The sequence below is a fragment of the Meles meles genome, chromosome 16, assembly GCF_922984935.1.
Source record: "Meles meles chromosome 16, mMelMel3.1 paternal haplotype, whole genome shotgun sequence".
NCBI classification, from domain to species: domain Eukaryota; kingdom Metazoa; phylum Chordata; class Mammalia; order Carnivora; family Mustelidae; genus Meles; species Meles meles.
Genome location: NC_060081.1, coordinates 41,598,031 through 41,615,601, shown reverse-complemented (window position 1 = coordinate 41,615,601; position 17,571 = coordinate 41,598,031). Strand labels below are relative to the sequence as shown.

The 17,571-nt window shown below is 41.2% G+C and overlaps 1 protein-coding gene across 2 annotated transcripts in view; it reads right to left on the bottom strand.

Annotated features, from left to right (window-relative positions):
* KIF16B (kinesin family member 16B) overlaps nucleotides 1-17,571 on the bottom strand; it is a 279,293-nt gene that overhangs the window by 32,134 nt on the left and 229,588 nt on the right. For both annotated transcript variants that reach the window (XM_045981079.1, XM_045981080.1), the window contains one exon: nucleotides 1,675-1,758. In XM_045981079.1, coding sequence (XP_045837035.1) covers nucleotides 1,675-1,758 — 84 coding nt within the window. The remainder of the gene's footprint in view (nucleotides 1-1,674; nucleotides 1,759-17,571) is intronic.

The following is a 17,571-nucleotide window of genomic DNA, read 5'->3' as shown; positions in this document are numbered from 1 at the left end:
TTCCTCAGCTCTGTTGATGGCTTTAGTAGGGCGAAGTGATTAGGGAGGAAAGACTGAAAGAACAAACATGGGTCCGCTTAAATACCAGGAATGAAAGAGGACCCTGAGCTGGGCTCTGACCCTGGAAGCTAGAATGGAAAGAGAAGAGTTCACCAAGGGCAGAGCTCACAAATGCACAGCACTCAGGGTGCCAATGTGTTGTGGCAGTGCCGGGCACCAAGTGATTTTGACTGAAGCCCTGAGAAGCTAAGCATGACAAAGGTCTATTTCCTGTTGGTTCCCATTAAAGACAAGTCTAGATGACTGAGGCAGGTAAAGGTTCGGAAAAGAAAACCAAACCCACTTCTATCATTATTTTTACGTTTTTTTATATGATACAACAGACCTTTAAGAGAATTTAATCGAGCAGGCTCACCACGCTCATCATTCCCTTGAAGGCAAGTTCTTCAGTTGGGTATCAGGGTCATGCCAACTCATAAAATGATTTTCAGAAAACTGCCATCACTTATCCAAGGCTCAGACTTTATAAATCCAGAACTTCTTCAAGCACCTCACAGTAGCACTCAAATGGCCAGGAAGCATGGCTACCCCCGAAAGTATTCTTTCTTTAGAGGTTCTAGATGATGACCTCAAAACACTCAACTGCCCCTTGTGGACCACAGTCTCATAATTGCTCATTTCTCACTGTTTTCCACTTCTCCTCCTCTTTTGCTCTCATTGGACCCCCCAAGCCTCTGGATGTCTCCCCTAATCCTTGGTTCCCTGGCATTAAGTCACCCTGGCTGTCAGTAAGAATAATAATACCTCATTTTATGTAGAACTTCAGCATTCAGAAGGGGCTCTCTCGGGCCTTCTCTTATTTGATTTCACTTGCAATAGGTCTTATTATTATTCCTCTTAAAGAAGTAGTGAAGCGGACTTTGCGAGGCCCCATGAAAGCTTGCTGACAGGAGACTGCAGTCAGCTATTTGTAATTTCATCCTGCCTGCCTCGGTGGCAAGAGATACCACCCAGGACACCAGCGACCCTGCCTTTGCACAAAGACTGAGCCTCATTAGCATCAGATTCCAACCAAATGAGCGACTCTACCTTGAAAAGAAATACAAACCACATAAAGCAGCCCACAATGCCCACTGGCAGTGAGTCCCTTGGAAAAACAACAGTTGTGTTGAACCAAAGTTCTCTATGTAGCCAGCTCAGAAGATGAAATTAAAATAAGCCAAACAAAACCTAACCGTGACTAAAATAGGTATGCGTCTTTTTGCTTCCAGCTCTCTCAAAAAAGTAACAATAATGCAATACTATATATCTTCAGTTAATTAATGCACATTTTTTTTTGCAGCAAGCTTTTGTACCTCATTCTCTATTACAGACCATCTGTCTCTGTGAATAGTTAGTTCTCACCCACAGCCTGCTTCCTAACCCTTAGAATAAATGTTATCTCCTCCCAAGCCAGAAAAACGTTCTAGTAGACCAGAGGGGGATAAGGGCTTACATCTCGAGTAGACGGATACTGTTACTTTCTCATGTACACAGCAGCCACCTCCGGTGTTAATGAAGCGGCACCTTCACACCCGTGAACAAGAGCCATGGTGTTTATAACACGAACAACTCTCACTGGTCAATCAGATGGCACAATTTCTACCCAGAGAAAGAAAAGCTTAATTCCGTTACCTCTAAGTGACTTCGCCTCTCAGCAATCACACGTTCATCCTTGTTTCCAAATAGTTTCTTTGGAGGGAACTCAAGGGTAGCAAGCTGAAATACATATTTTATGAGAGATGTATTAATATCACACCAATGATCCTTGGGCATTTATTAATCTATTGTTTAGAGTTGCTATCATGGGGCAAAAAAGGGAAGATATTGGGAGTTTAAAGACGGCAGGTCTTCCCTTGCTTTGTCACCAACTGACTGCGTGACCTTGAACGGACAGGGCAAGATTCCACGATGGTCAAATGAGAAGGAGGGACGGGAACTCAAAGGAAAAAAAAAACAGATCTGAGTCTCAGTATTTTACCCTAGGCAACGTATTAGATGCTTGGCCAGATTGTGTTTCACAAGTTTATTTGTTAAAACACAAGTTTGTTCTTCTGTTAGTCCCCTCCTTACACTAGAATTCAATTATTTTTGTGCTGAGCTAAGAATCTGAAAACTTAACTTGCATACTACCTGAACATTTTATAAAATAGTTCTGAGACCATTGTTCAGGTTCTTTAAACATTCCATATTGCCTTTTTATAGCTGCTTTTACAAATGAAGAATTCCTGTGCGAAAAGAGGACCTCTCTTTGAATCTTTTCACCTCGTTCCTTAGAGAATAAAGGTTCAGAATTTGTTTTGAGCCAGGTCTTCGGATTTTATAGTTATTTTCTTTGTGCTTCTCTTCTTGGAGGTATTAAAATTGTAATAAAAAGATAAGTTTTATTATAGACTGGGAGGCAAGAAAGAACTGTATAATCTGGTGAGAACCTGACCAGCCCATGTTTCTCTGGTTGAATGAATGCTAAGCAGCAGTAATTGCTGGTGTTGATGAAATTCACTATGCCCTGCCTTCCTCACCTGGTCGGGTTCAGACAAATCGAGATGTCAATGAAGAATTATCAAGAAAAAATGAACAACATTTCTTCCACAATATGCCACAAATCCCTATTTTATATATATGCAAATCTCTTACTTGATTTAAATTTTTATTACCACAGCAGGAATCAAAAATTAAGAACTAGCATTGATATACACAGTGCCTTCAAAACTCAGTATTAAAGTATAAGAATATACCATAAGTGAACTTGATGAATTTTCAACATCTCAACACACTGTAACTGCCACCAGGAGGACATGCCCAGCACCCAGGAACTCCCCCCAAGCACTCCCAGTCATGCCCTCCCAAACTCTAGAAAGGTTGATGCTAGCTAGCCTGACTTCCAAGAAGTACAGCTCAGTGTTGACTATTTTTGACTTTATGTAAATGGTACCATGCAGCATGAACTCCTTGGTGCCTGCCTTCGCCATGCTGCCCCATGTTTGTGAGATCCATTCACGTTGCTGTGTGTGGCAACAGTTAACTCATTCATTCCTGTGGCAGTGTACTACTCCATTACATGAACATTCCATTTATTTGTTCAACAGTCTCTCGTTACTGGGCTTTTGGTTTTGGGCCATTAGGAATTGCACTGCTGTGAACATTTCCCCAAAGGCATTCTAATGAACTTACACAGGGATTTCTGCTACTCAGAGTCTTGGGAGTCAAAATGCTGTATCTTGGGGTATGAAAGTGTTCAGTTGTACTCGAAATGATCAAATGGTTTTCTGAAGTGGTTTAACTACCTGACACTCCCACCAGCAATGACTGAGAGATCCAATCGCTTCCCATTACCACCAACATCTAGTGCTGTGGCTTCTGGCCTTAGCAATTCTGGTGGGTATGCAGTAGTTTCTACTGTGGTTCAAGTTTGTATTTCTCTAATGACTAATGATGTTGAGCATCTTTTCACATACACACTATCTGGTTAGTCATTTTCGATAAGTGTCTGTTCAATTCTTTTGGTCATTTTTTATTAGGTATCTTTTTTTCTTATTAAGAGTAATTCTCCCTTTTACTCTCTTCAAGGTATCTCTGATGACTTTATGGCCCCTTTCTAAAGTTAACTTCAGTTGGGCATACGTTCACTCCTTTCATACTCCAGCATTCTCTCTACCAGAGCAGAGAAAACTGGGGAGGGATGGGGTGCACCACCCCTTCTCCTCCTTCTCTCACCAGGTTCCAATTCTGTTGCTGACTCTGAGCTTTAAAGTCAGTTCAAGGTTAAGTGAAAGACCATGGGCACTGAGGTAAGACAGACCCAGTCTGAATCTTGGCTCGACCACTATCTAGCTGACTAGTCATGTTTCTTTTTGCCTAAATATTCTCTGCTGAAAAGAAGGCAGAAAATGATACTAAATTTCACCATGTTTCTGTGAAGATTCAGAGAAGTAACAACACAGAGAGTTTAGCTACTGTTCTTACTTGCTAGAGATATGCTTATTACTAAGAAAGCACCTTGCCATTTCCTCTTGGACCCTCTTCCCATCCCTGGATTGGTGATGTGGCTTCGAGAAGCAGAGGGTTTTCTGGTCTCACAAGCACACACACACCTCCCATATGTTGCAGCTTAGAGAAGACAGGTACACCAAGAGTATGTCTTTTGGGCTTCATCCAGCCCTGATTTTATCTTGTACAGTGTGTTTCTCCCCACTGCAGTGATGCTGGAACCTTGGCAGGCATGCTTTCACAGTTGGTTGTTTTGTCATTTTCTTACATGGCTGATGAGGTGATGTGGTTTCTGTCAGGGGAAATTTACAGTCACACTTGCATGCTCAATCAGAAATAGTGCACTAAAAGGACTTCAGGCTGCTGAACCGGGTGGGGAGCAAGCATTAAATATCCTCGTCATCCCCAGCAAATACTCTATTCTGGAGTGGAGGATAAAATTTGGGGCCGTTAATATCCACCCTGTGAAATAAGTATGTATAAATTATGTGTAATACTGTCGTTCAGATTTTAGGAAGAAAAGGGTACCTGTTAACAACTTTCAGGCATATAAGCAGGGGACTATAATATTCACCCATTTAACTTTAGAGATAAGGAAACGCAGTTCCAGAGTTAAGTGACACAGAAAGGTTCGCAGTCACCGGGTGGCTGGGTTCACACGAGGAATTGACGCTGACTCTAAGTGTCTCACCACAATGCCATAGTGGGGGCCCACAATGTATGCAAAAATCCCTTTGACATCCTCGTGGCTCCAGGATTCAGATGGAGGAAGTAACCCTTCCTTCAGTATACCAAACCAGAAAAATGATACAGAGCTGCTAGACAGTGGCCAATGGTTCTAAGAGCAGCTAACAGCACCTCACTGAGGACGGGTACCCACGAAGGGAGCAGGAACATGACAGGGGAGAGCAACAGCAGTGGGAGTAACAGGTAAGGGGCAGGGTTGGGAGGCAGGCTCCCAGCAGCATTCCTGGGACACTTAAGTTTAGTTGGATCCTATCATCTCACTCCTCTCCCCATAAAAAGTCAGAATGATGGCGGCTCTCCTTATATGTAGCTGAAGTGACAAAAAGAGGAAGAGAATGAACAGAAGCAGAAGTTCCAATGTGATTCTAGATAGCAAGGCACAGTCCTGGGCCCAAGTGCTATTGGTGGGGCTGGGACACAGGCAAACTAAAGGAGAAAGGCAAGGCTGTGAGATAAAATATTAAGAAAAACACCACCTTCATTAAAATAATTATATTTACATCAGAAACAGCTCTTCAACTCTCTTCCTCCCAGTAGTATGGAAATGACCTCCATTTCTCCTTTTTTAGAGAAATCTTAACATGGCTTTTTAGCCCTTGCTATCTATAAGCTCTTAGGCTAAATGAGATGAAATTGCCAATTTTGTAAGTTAAAAATGGTTGAATATCAGCAATTTCACCTGGTTAAACCCTGCATAAAACTTCTGACATTTTTAAGCAACCACTAGGGCAAAAGATACATGCCCATCTGCTTTACCTGCCAAGCGTATGTATTCTCATTTGATGGACTATCAGCTGGCTATATCAAACCGATGTTCCTTCAAAAGAATATTTCTCTTAAAGTACCCAAAATAATACTAAACTAGAAATATCTTATATTAAAATATCCAGGGCAATGAAATGGCTAAGGAGTTGGGAACATAGGTAGGTGATGCAGGAGGCCATTTGGGGACCAATAGCTGTTGTTGACCCAGAACATTCTGTCACGGTCACCTGAATCAGCCCATCCTCCAGAAGGGTAAAAGGACACCACTGTCTTTACCTGGACTAGGGAAAGAGAATAGCAATTACTGCTTTGTTCTCAAGACCGTAGTATTATAAAAATCCATGGAAGAGTTTCGAAACTTAGGATAGATAAGAGGCCTAAACTTACTTTTTCTCTCTGCAAGTACAAAGTGACTGCCTCGTTTATTTTATTTTATTGGTTGATTGATTGCCTCATTTATTTTAAAATAGACAGCAAAAGCAATCCTCTGTAAGTTTCATTTCTGGGTTGTGAATTAATTAAATGGCCCAAATAATTTTTTTTTTTTTAAGGATTTTATTTATTTATTTGACAGAGAGAGATCACAAGTAGGCAGAGAGGCAGGAAGAGAGAGAGGGGGAAGCAGGCTCCCTGCGGAGCAGAGAGCCCGATGCGAGGCTCGATCCCAGGACCCGACCTGAGATCATGACCTGAGCCGAAGGCAGCGGCTTAATCCACTGAGCCACCCAGGCGCCCCCAAATAATTTTTAAAAAGGGTAATTTACCAAGATCTCCAGAGCCACTGGTCAGGATAAAGTACGTGGAGAGCCAAAACAAGCAAACAAAGAAATGGACAATAAGGAAACAAACGAGAAACAGAAACTCTTCCATTTTGCTGAAAGTGCCATCTGAAAAGTAATTATTTCCAACAAATTAACAATACAAGAATGGGCTAAAAGGGGGGCGATTCTCCCTGACTTTTCCATTCATGTCCAACATATATCAGCATCTTTTGTTTGCTTGCTTGGTTTCTCATGTTGAACAGAGATTTTTAAGTAAGATATATTACCTGGACATTTTCATTTCTTCTCAAGTTCTTTATATTCATGAATTTTCATTTTTATTGCTTCATTTTTTAAATCTAGCAGATGGTCTAGATTTGATTTCCATGAGAAACATTGTCAGGACAGTGAATGGCAATCTGTAGGTAGAGGAGAGACTCCTCTGATTTCCTTTGTAACCTGTGACAAAGGAAATACAGTGGCCTACATTTCTAAAAAAAAAAAAAAAATCACAGTTCCTTAAGTCCTATATTCTTTACAACAGTTAAATTCTAGAGGGACACAGATAAATAGTTTTGACTCATATACAAATTATCAATATACTGGGATTCGGTAACAAGGAAAAAGTAATTTTCTTTCTATAAGATTTCATTATCATAAGGAACAAGTGCCACCATTCTCCCCTTATACCTTTCACAGAGAGAGTGTCTCTTGTTGAAAAGTATGATTCTAACAAAAATAATCTTTCCACAAACCGTAACATGTAAGGAACCAGTTCTGGTTAAAGATGGTGGAGCTCATCTCCTTCAAAAGCATCATCAGAAACAACAGAAGAGATGAAAAGGAAACACTGTCTCCAGACTAGGAAACTGCCACAGCCCCATACTGCAGGCCAGCCAGCACTCAGGGAAAGCACTGCTGAGGGCCTTCCTCACCTCACCTCCAGACTGCGGGCACCATGAGTGATCCACCAAAGCAAACATCCAAACTCTCAGGAGTTCTACTACACTGTGATGAAAGAGGCTAAAAATCTAGGGACAGGGAAAAGGTGGGGGACACCTGCAGCAAATAGGAAGGTGAGAAGGGGCTGTGGGCAGAAGAACCTGGAGAAGCTCACAGTGTTAGAGGGAAGAAAAGTCTGAGGGAAAGCATTTGACCGTACAGTGACCCCACAGCCCTCATGAACACCCGCAAATAAGAGAACAAGTGTCTCAAAACAAAGAAAAAACTGGTGGAAAGAAATTCAGAAAAATTTCAGGCAGTTTAGGTAAGCAGTAGGTTGCTATCTTCATTATCCCCAATATTTGTCCCCTCCTTGCCCTTGTGATAAACCAGTTACTTCCCTCAACAATTAATCCATTTCACTTAAAGATGAGAAGTAAGGGGCACCTGGGTGGCTCAGTTAGTTAAATGTCTGCCTTCAGCTCAGGTCATGATCTCGGGTCCTGGGATCAAGTTTTGCAAGAGGTTCCCTGCTCATAGGGAGCCTGCTTCTCCCTCAGCCCCGCACTCCCCCACCCCCTGCCACCTGTGTGCTCTCTCTCTCAAATATTAGACATTTGTTAATAATAACATATCAGTATTAGTTCACTTGTTGTGACGTAGGTACTATACACACGTAAGCAGTTAATAATAGGGAAGCCATAAATCTAAAGCTATTAGAATAGAACCTCTGGTTTCTAATGTGACACGTTAGAAGCTTGGAAGCCATCATCCTTGCCCTCATAACAAGAAACAGGCTGAACAGACTAGATGTTGAAAGACTCAACAGCTCTTCTTTGATCCATCCGAGAACTGAGGTTATGGGCGAACTGATGTCCTCAAACTGGGGAGGCAGGTGGGCGGAGACAGAATAACAGCCTCGTAGGCACAGAAGCCTGTACTGGGGCCAGGAAGAGTCAGGAAACCTTCCAGCTGTAACCCGGGAGTTACTGGAGGCTCAGTGCAGAGCAGTATTTGCCTTATAAGCTTGGTGTCTGGGTGGGGTCCACATACTTCTGTTACTTTTACCTCCACCCACGTCTTCACTATGAGATGAGAGAAAAATCCACTACTTTCTGGCAGGAGGAGAGAAAAAGTAACCATTTTGAAATATACCCAGAGCCTGCACTCAAGGGAAACTCTTTTACTGGAATCTAACCATACCTTGTAACCAAAGCCTAACCAACCTAGGGAGAGTGGCTCCAGCAGGCTCACTGGAAAAGGAAACCTGATCAAAGGCCAACGGGGCCTTCCCCTCCCGCCACACCTCACCACGCATCAGGAGAGGTTACCGCACAACAGATTCAAAGAACTGCAAGCCTCAGGCTCTACTGAAGAAGTCTCTAGGAAAACCCAAAGGATTTCCTCTCTAGGGGAGACCCAACCAAGGGCACTGGGGGAAAGGTGAGCTTCTGAAACCACAGCTACAGCCAACTGGAAACACCACCCGCATCCCAGCCCGTGAACCTAGAACCTCACACTAAAAGGCCCATCTACCTCAGTCCCTTTTAGGCAATACAACATATCTGGCTTTCAGCAAAAACTTAAGAGGGCATGCTGAAAGGTAAAAAACAAAACAAACAAACAAAAAGCATCTAAACTATTCTCAAAGAAAGCTGACTGAACAATCAGTACCACCACACCCTCTGTGCCTACTCCTCACCTAGCCTCCCTACCCCCAACCTGCTTAAAAAAAAAAAATTAACTGGAATGGAAGTCCCAGTAGAAGAAACAGAAGTAGAATAAATAATATGAAAACAGATGAGCATAAAGTACATAAAGAAAATAACCCAACATGAAATGTGCTAAGGGAAAGGGAATGTGACCCGCAGGTTTAGACCAAACTGAAGTGTCTTTCAAGTGTGCAGGCCACAGAGAGACATTCTCAAGCATATAAGAACTCAAAACACATCAAGGGGCATCTTTTCCAAAAGGTACTGGATGATCAAAAATAACCAACCAAGAGCAGCACCATAAAAAGATCTCAGGAATGAAGAAATGATGGTAAAGTGATCATTGTCTCTATTTAAACTCACAACCAAGAGGGAAATATATTTGGCTTAGGTATAAAAGAATGTGAATGCTATATAACTTGACAATGTAAAATAATAATATAAAATGACTTTTAAAATTCGGAAGTTGGGAGTTAAAGCGTGCTAATTTTGTCTTTGTTACAAGAGTCAGTTGATGGATGTGAGAGTGAGCTGGCCGGGACCTCTGTCACCCCATGGATTACCAGAGCTGACTCAGCTGATCTGGCTGGCTAGGTGGGTGTCCCCTTCCTCTATCACGGCTCCATGTGTGTCCTTCTCCCTGGAAGCTTCCTGCTCAGTTGCTCAGTCATAGAGGACGACCTTCCCCACTAGAGGAAGGACTGTTCTTCAGTCAAGGGTATACGAGTAGCTGCGCTCCTCTGCTAGGACCTCCAAACACGTGCTCAAAGGTCAACTGATTGTTCATAAAAGGGAAACACAACTGATAATCTGTAAAATGGAAACACATTTGAAAACTAGCACCTCACATTCTTATGTTTGTTTACAATCCTTCTGCTTAAAGTCACACATATTTTAGAGAACTTATAACTTCTGGCAGAGCAACATTTAATTTTAAGTTCAGCAATTTCTTCAGTTTTATTTCATTTTCTTTCACTTCTGACACCTTCAAGTAAAATTAAACTTAATGTTAGCAATTAAAGATAGGATATCTAGAATGAACCTAACGTTATAAAGGTATTGCATTCTTTCTTCTTTTTCTCATTTTAATTTTTTTCCCAACCTACATATCCACCCTTTTATCCACGCCTATCCATTTAAGTACTTAAGATAATGTTCATTAAATAGTAACGTTAATTATATTTAGAGAATGATTTTGGGCGATCTGTTGCTTTCTCCCTGTATTATGTGAAATTTTTATAAATGAGCATGCATCATTTTTATAGGAACAATAAAAAGTGATTATTCTCTTTACAGATTTAATGGAACAGTTAAATTAACACCATATGTCTTTTTCTTTTAATAACCTGGGATTTGGGGCAATCAGATTTCAAGTCTCAGTTCAGCATGGAGCTGCTGGTACAATGTACGAAAACTAGTTTCTAGTTTTATCACTTGTGAAACCTGAAGGAGTTGAACGAAGAGGTTCAAGTTCCCTTTCAGCTCTGAAATTTTGTATCTCAAGTACCAATGATTAAAATTGTACGTGGGACCTTAGAAGTAGCATTTCAGGTACCCGGGAGACGTTATTCTCATGGCTGTATTGCCTTTGAGGACTATACTGACTTCCTGTAGAATCTTTGCCGCATTCTCATTTGAAGACAGGCCAAGGCAGGTAGAAGGAAAATAGGGCCCAATACAATAATGAAGCATGTTACTTCTGAAGAGGTTGTAGAACAGGAAAAGGACAGACACAAATGGGAATGTAGTATTCATGAGAAAAACCCTTAAAATGGTACCTCTTCCTGCTACAGCCATTATCCCTGCAGCAGAAGTGGGAAATGATGTAAAGACATTTGAGCCCTTATGGGAAAATTGTACGTTAAAGTTAAAACTCATGATGAAGATCAAATAAATTGGATATCTGTGGAAGACATGGTAGTCCTGGAGAACACTGGAAGAAAACTTAAGAGCCCTATGGCCTACTTTGTATAATTATGAAATGTGATTATGCAAACTAAAACACAGGAAACAAACAAATGAGGATAAAACAGCACATTTCTTTGGCCTAAGAGAAACATTATGACAAGCTTGTTCTGCAATTCAGTAAATAAAACATATTCTAAAGACAAAAAGACTGAAATAAAAGCCATTAGACAAATGAAATCAGTAATTTTGAGGCCTACTGATTTCCAGTGAAATTTGTCTTTCCCTTCTTCAGTGACTGTGGAGTTTAAAAACCCAAGTTATTAACTTTATTCTGAACAACAGGCCTCTAATTTTATAGATTGAACAACAGATCTACATGAAGAACAATCAACAAAGTCAGATAAGACAATTAGTAGCTGCTTATAACTAATAGCCACTTCATGGAATTATCTGTGAATCTCAGTTTAAGGAAAATGAAAGCATTGAGAATCTATTCATCCATCATGCTAGCTAGCCACGTATCTATGTATTGGCAACATAGTCAGCATTCTCTGTTGCTTTGTAATATTTCTTAATGATCTTAATGATCTCAGTGATCTCAGTGAAATGTTCATCTCCAAGTTGCTTTTTCTCTTTCTGATTCCCAATGAACTGACATTGCCCAATTATCTTCAAAGACCCATCACGCTCAAATCCTGACTTCAATGTTTACTAGATTATAATAAGATAGGTTGGCCCCTCTGCTGCCATCAAGAAGACAAATTATACATAATGGAATAGTTTGCTTCTACTATAAGCCTTTCTCTTTTGGCCAAGTTCACTTTTTAGGTCAGCCAGACCCTTATTAGGTCCAGGTGGTCTCGGAGGCAACAGACAGCACAGATTTTGATAAATGGCATCGCTATTCCTCTGGATATAAATAAAGGCAGCCCTTATACAAACATTTAAATGAGTGATAAAAAGTCTTGCTTCTCTTTTATGATTTTATAACAATTAAGCTGCTGAAACTAGATTATAAATCACTGAAAGAAAACTTAAAACAACTAATAAAGTGTGGAATCTTTACTAATGAAAGAAAAACATTTGACTTCTGTTACCACCTAATAAAAGTGTATTTTATTTTCATTCCTCATTTGTTAGGCCTTTTTTTCCCCCTTACTCCTGTAACACTTGGCTACCTAAGTAGTACCCAATTTTTAAAGACTGGGCGGTGGGGGGACTTCCATCTGGCACTCTAATTGGTCAAATCAGCTTTAACCTGTCTTTTACAAGTAGACATACCTTCATAATGACTGACAGCATTTGAAACATCCACACCCTGCGGGTCTGTGGCTATAAGTTTTAGCCACTCCAGCTTTTGAGAAATGCAAATAATGAAAACTCATCAAAGGGCTGCCATAATTTTCACAGCTGACGAGGTGGGAGCATTTCTGACTACTGAAAATTAATAGCAGTTTCCAAGGCCTTATAAGAACAGCTGTCACTGAGAAATATACTCACAAACAAATAAGCAATTCTCTCCCAAGTTCTGTTAGAGGCATGAAAGAGCGACTCTTCAGAACAATCTAGGGGGATTACTGAAGGAGCGATGAGTTAGCTTTGGACCTTTGATATGAGAACAAGCACACCCCCAATATTTATGAATACCTTGCTACATGCCTTGCCCCGAGCCCGGCACGTTCGTGACTCTTCTTGACTATCTGCTGAATGAGGGGGCAAGGCAGGCCTCTGTGCTGGCGGTCCGTGTGGAGCAGCCAGCAATTACAATGAGGACACACCACTGACAGAGCTGCTGTCCTGCTGTCACCGAAGTGCTGAAACTCAGAGTCATCCTGGGCACAAAACCGCCACTGGACACACAGTTAAGACTGCACTGACCTGGTCATATTCGGCATAAGGACTGTAACTTTTCCACGTAAAATCTTACTCCTCCCAAAGCCAGTGTCAATCTTATTTAGGCATGAGCCAGGGAAGACAGATTTGAGGACATTCATATGGGCTGCAACGATTTTTGAAAGTGAGAAATGTTTCAGATCTGTGAGAATATTGCATATTTAAGAATAATTATACAGTTGGACTAACTCAAATGCTTGCATTTTCCATCTCTTATTATGATGTTAGTTGCCCCTTTCAGGGACGGAGGCATGGCAGGAGCCTGTCACTGTCAGACATTTCACAGAAGAAACCCAGTTTCTAGTTCTCCATGGGGACTTGCTTATGTAACAGATTTTTGCAGAGAAGGCATGTTCTCTTTGGTCTCATCTGGGGCACTCTGAAAACTCCCTCTTCTTGAAGGAACATGGTCATGGAGAAGGAGACTCAAAACAAAGAAGGACTAGAAATCTGGAGACATGAACCTACGCCCCAAGTCTTGGTGTGACTTGCAACAAACTCTGGGCATTTGAGTCCTCATGTCTAAAATGAGAAACCATGCAGTACCCAGATCTTTAAAGTGTCACGGCGAACTTACATTTCGTAGTGTGCAAACGGGTCCAACCCCTGCTACAGAAGTCTCCTTGTCAGCTACTCTATGCTTCAGAGTTTTGGGTGGTCAAAGAAACAATCCACATGCTCTCACTGTCTAGGCTTAAATTCGCCTGTTATTAACTTTGACAAGATTATTGGTCCCTGGAAATTACCTTTTAGAACTGATGGCCTATAATAATGAAAAATCAACTAATGCTCCCAAGGTAGATGCAAAAGAAATGACAGGCAGCATATTAACTAGTGGCCAGGAGGGCATCGTTTGGGGAATTTGGTCCTTAACTACACACTCTTAGGCCCCACATCGGATTTACCGAATCAGAATTTCCTAGTGTGGCGCTTGTGCTCACATATCCCGGAAAAGCTTCCCAGCAAATTCTGATGCTTTTTGCTCCCAGCTATCCCTACCCTTGAAAGCAGTGATTTAAATACTGTTTATCTATCGGGTAGAGAGAATGGTATGATGCAAACCATACAGTGAAAATGCCTGGGTCTCTCATAACATACTAGGTCAGGAAGCTGGCAGGCAGCCTTCTATTTTTGCCTCCATAGCTGTTTGCTATTTAAAAATTCAAGGGGGCTGAGGGCTTGGTGCAGGTGAATTTATCTAAGGCTTACTGGATGCTCCCTGTGGCTATGGTGGGTAGCATTGTAATTTGGATGGTGAGTAGATTTGCAATTTTTATATTAAATTTGGAATGCTGGTTATAAAACTGTTGAGAATGCATTTCAGTGATGGATGGTAAATAGTTGTCCAAAACAAATCCAAGGCCAACAGCCAGTTTCTTTTCTTTCCTTTTTTTTTTTTTGGTGCTGCTTTAGGGAAATTACTTGGAAAATAAAGACGGTGAGAAATGGTTCTATCAGCACAAACTGAAAGTTCATACACAAATTAAATCACCTCTTGCCTAATCGTTTTTTTCCCCCCTCCCATTGGTATTTACTGGGCACCGGGAGACTGCCAAACGTGAGATAGAACAGTTGCTCTAATACAGCAATCTTTCATGCTTTACTCAAAGGCTCTGAAAATGTTTTTCTCCCTTAGCTCTGTAGGGAGAAGGGAGCCCACTTGGGGATGCGGCCAGTGGAGGCTGATCTCCTGTTTGACACTCGGGGACTCTAATTAAGTCCAACTCAACTCTAATTGTGGCAACTCAGTTATGAGGCAGACCGGCCCATGTCATGTTCCATGGGACGCAGGCTCTCAGCACACAAAGGCATTAAGAGTTCCCTTAGCATTACTTGGACGGTACATTTTCATCCATAACATAGCCCATTTCTATGGTTCGTCCTCTTGCCACTAGGCAGACCAACACACACCTGCTTCAGAATCGCTCTTAGGCCACGACTACCAAAGGGTCCTCGGTAATGGACTCCAGTGCCTCTCTGCTCCCGGTGGGGACAGTTCTCCTGAGAGGTGAGGTGCCCACCAGGCTCCAGCACTTGGAAGGGAGGGCTTCTTGTTAAATGTATTAAATAAAGTCCTCTAAAAATCAGAGTTTGGCGTCTCTGAACCTCCTAGAACGAGCAGCTGTCAGTGACCCTCTCGTCTTCCAGCCCCATGTTCTACCACATCATTAACTATGTTCAGAGACCACTAGCCCACTCATCCAGAAAGCAGGTGGCAGGGACACTATGTCTTCACTATTCGCTCTAACGGTTGAGAGGGAACATGGTATTCAAATAGACTTTCTTTTCAGCTTCTTGATGAGCTGTGTTTTGATCTGATGGACCCTTAGACTAGGATGTGGATCTATAGGTAAACTTCGTGGACACTAGACATTAACAGAAACTCTGCCTTTTCTGTGGCAAAGAGAGACCATGTGTTTCTGAGCATCTAATTTGACTGATGTTTAAAGGGATTAGTTATACAACTGATTTTAACAAGGTTAAAAATTTTTTATACAGATAAAGAGCACTGCAGAAATGATTTGCATGATAAAATTGCAAAGACATGGTCTCTAGCAGATGCTGCATATGACTTCATAGTCACTTGCAATAACATATTTTAGCTGAGGCTTTCACAAGCTTTTACAAACTGGCTGTGGCATTATCATTGTACAGACGTGGAATCTGAAAACACAGGGTTTAATTTGATTAAGATTCCATACGAGGTCAATGAAGGGGAGCAAAGAAAGAAAGCCAGAAGGAGCTATTATCTTGCACTATACTGTCAGTCTATCAAAAGGACAAATTAATTCAAGACAAAAGGGAAACCTATTTAGAATCCAGAAGAAAGTGCTAAGATCAAGGAAAATGAATAAATAAAAATAAAACAACAATTTAAAAAACCTTGAATTATGCAGCACCTCCAGTGAGGGCTCAGCCGACTCAGACAGGGACTCTGAAAATAGAATGAGCATAACACTCCCGTTAGGATTTGAGATCACCTGCAGCCAATCTATTTTTCTTTAGTACTATACAGGACATAGAACTTTATCTTCTTTTTTACTCTTAAATTTGTCACTGTACAAAAGCAATGGACCCAATTTTTCTTTGATTTCTGCTTTGCTCATGCCCTCAGTCTCCAGGCCTGCATTTCATGGGACCCAATGGCTCCTTGGCCCTTCAATTCAGACTTGTTTTGCATGTAATAATCCAAAATCCCCTCTGTTTTCTTCACAGACATACGTTACAGCTAATAGTCAACCCCTCCCTACTTTAACTGGTTCACCACCCAAGTGTATATAAAGTATCGCTGAGGGGTTTTTAGTTGACCTCCTTCTCCTTAAGGAGATAATATAGTATACAGTAAATAATGAAGGAAATAAAAGTAAGTAAACAGGGAAATGAGAAGACTTAGCGGAATGACAGGAAGGAATTCTTAAAACCTGTCACTACTGGAGGCAAGGCCCTTGGGCTCTCAGTCTCCCCAGTTTCTGTGTGTTCTTTTCCTAATCTTGATTCTTTGTAAATTGGTCTTTAAAAACAGTTGAGCAATTACTAAATTGCTTCACAGGGGAAGTATACATATCTGAATCAGAAGGTGTGTAGATATCTTCAAGAAGAGGAGGCACCTGGGTGGCTCAGTCGGTTAAGCATCTGATTCTTGATCTTGGCTCAGGTCATGATCACAGGGTAGTGAGATCAAGCCCCATGCTGGGCTTGTGCTGGTCATGGAGCTTACTTGAGATTCTCTTCCCCTCTCCCTCTGCCCCAACCGCCACTACCCCCACCACCCAGCTCTCTCTCTTTCAAAAAAAAAAAAAAGAACATGCACAGAGAGGTAGTCACAACAGCAAGAATCTAGAAATTACCCATATGTCCATGAAGAGGATTCTGAAAAGCCGGTAAAGTGGTATGCCAACTTTGTTTACTAGGACCACTGCTCTTGGCAGAATGATCAATCTTTTGGTAAATGGATAAAGTGTTGGTAGACTGGGGAAGTAACAGCTCACTGGTGGGAAGCTGTAGTTCCAGCCTTCCCTGAGTGAGGTGACTCTTGTAACTCAGCATGTCCCCATAGGTACTCTGCTGGCAAGCAGAGCTATCTGTCTTATACCTTTCTCAGGCCACTCAAAATGCTAAGCATGGCCTATGGGAGTCCTGTGAGACTGAATGAATGATTAGCTGGACCTAAGAAGACCTTCTGAGGGCACTCGAACGTTTACTTCCGGGGACTAGATGAAGAGAAACTTTCACATTCTATGTACACATCTCTGAATAATTTCAATCTTTTACCATAAATATGGAACTTCTGATCTGAAAGAAATCATCACTGGAAGAAAAGAGAAAATCTCCATAAAAGGAACTGTCTCATCAAACTTCTTTAGAGATATATCCCCCAGGAAAAACAGGCCTAAATTCCAGAAGGAAGTGTGAATGAATAGGATATAATTCAGAGTTCCAAAAGATTATAAGCTATAACCCAAACTAAAGTTTGTTTTGTTTTTGTTCTTTTCAAACTAAGGTTTTAAGGTGAACAGAGATTCTCTATCTTGACAAATAATTACAAATCCCATGTATTTTGAATTCAAGCATATTTTTTCAATATTTTCTCAGCTTGGTTAAAAATGTGAAACCTTGTATAACTTGGTAAATTTTGTATCTATCATCATTAAAAAAAAAATCAACCATCTTGTGACCCTTGCAACTGAAAAAACAGGAGTAGTTTCCTATTTATATAGAAATAATGACCTCAATTTGGTGAAGGAGTGAGGTAAATAAAACATGTTCCCACTTTGGCTATGCAACAGACATCTGTGAAAGGAAATTTTCAGCAT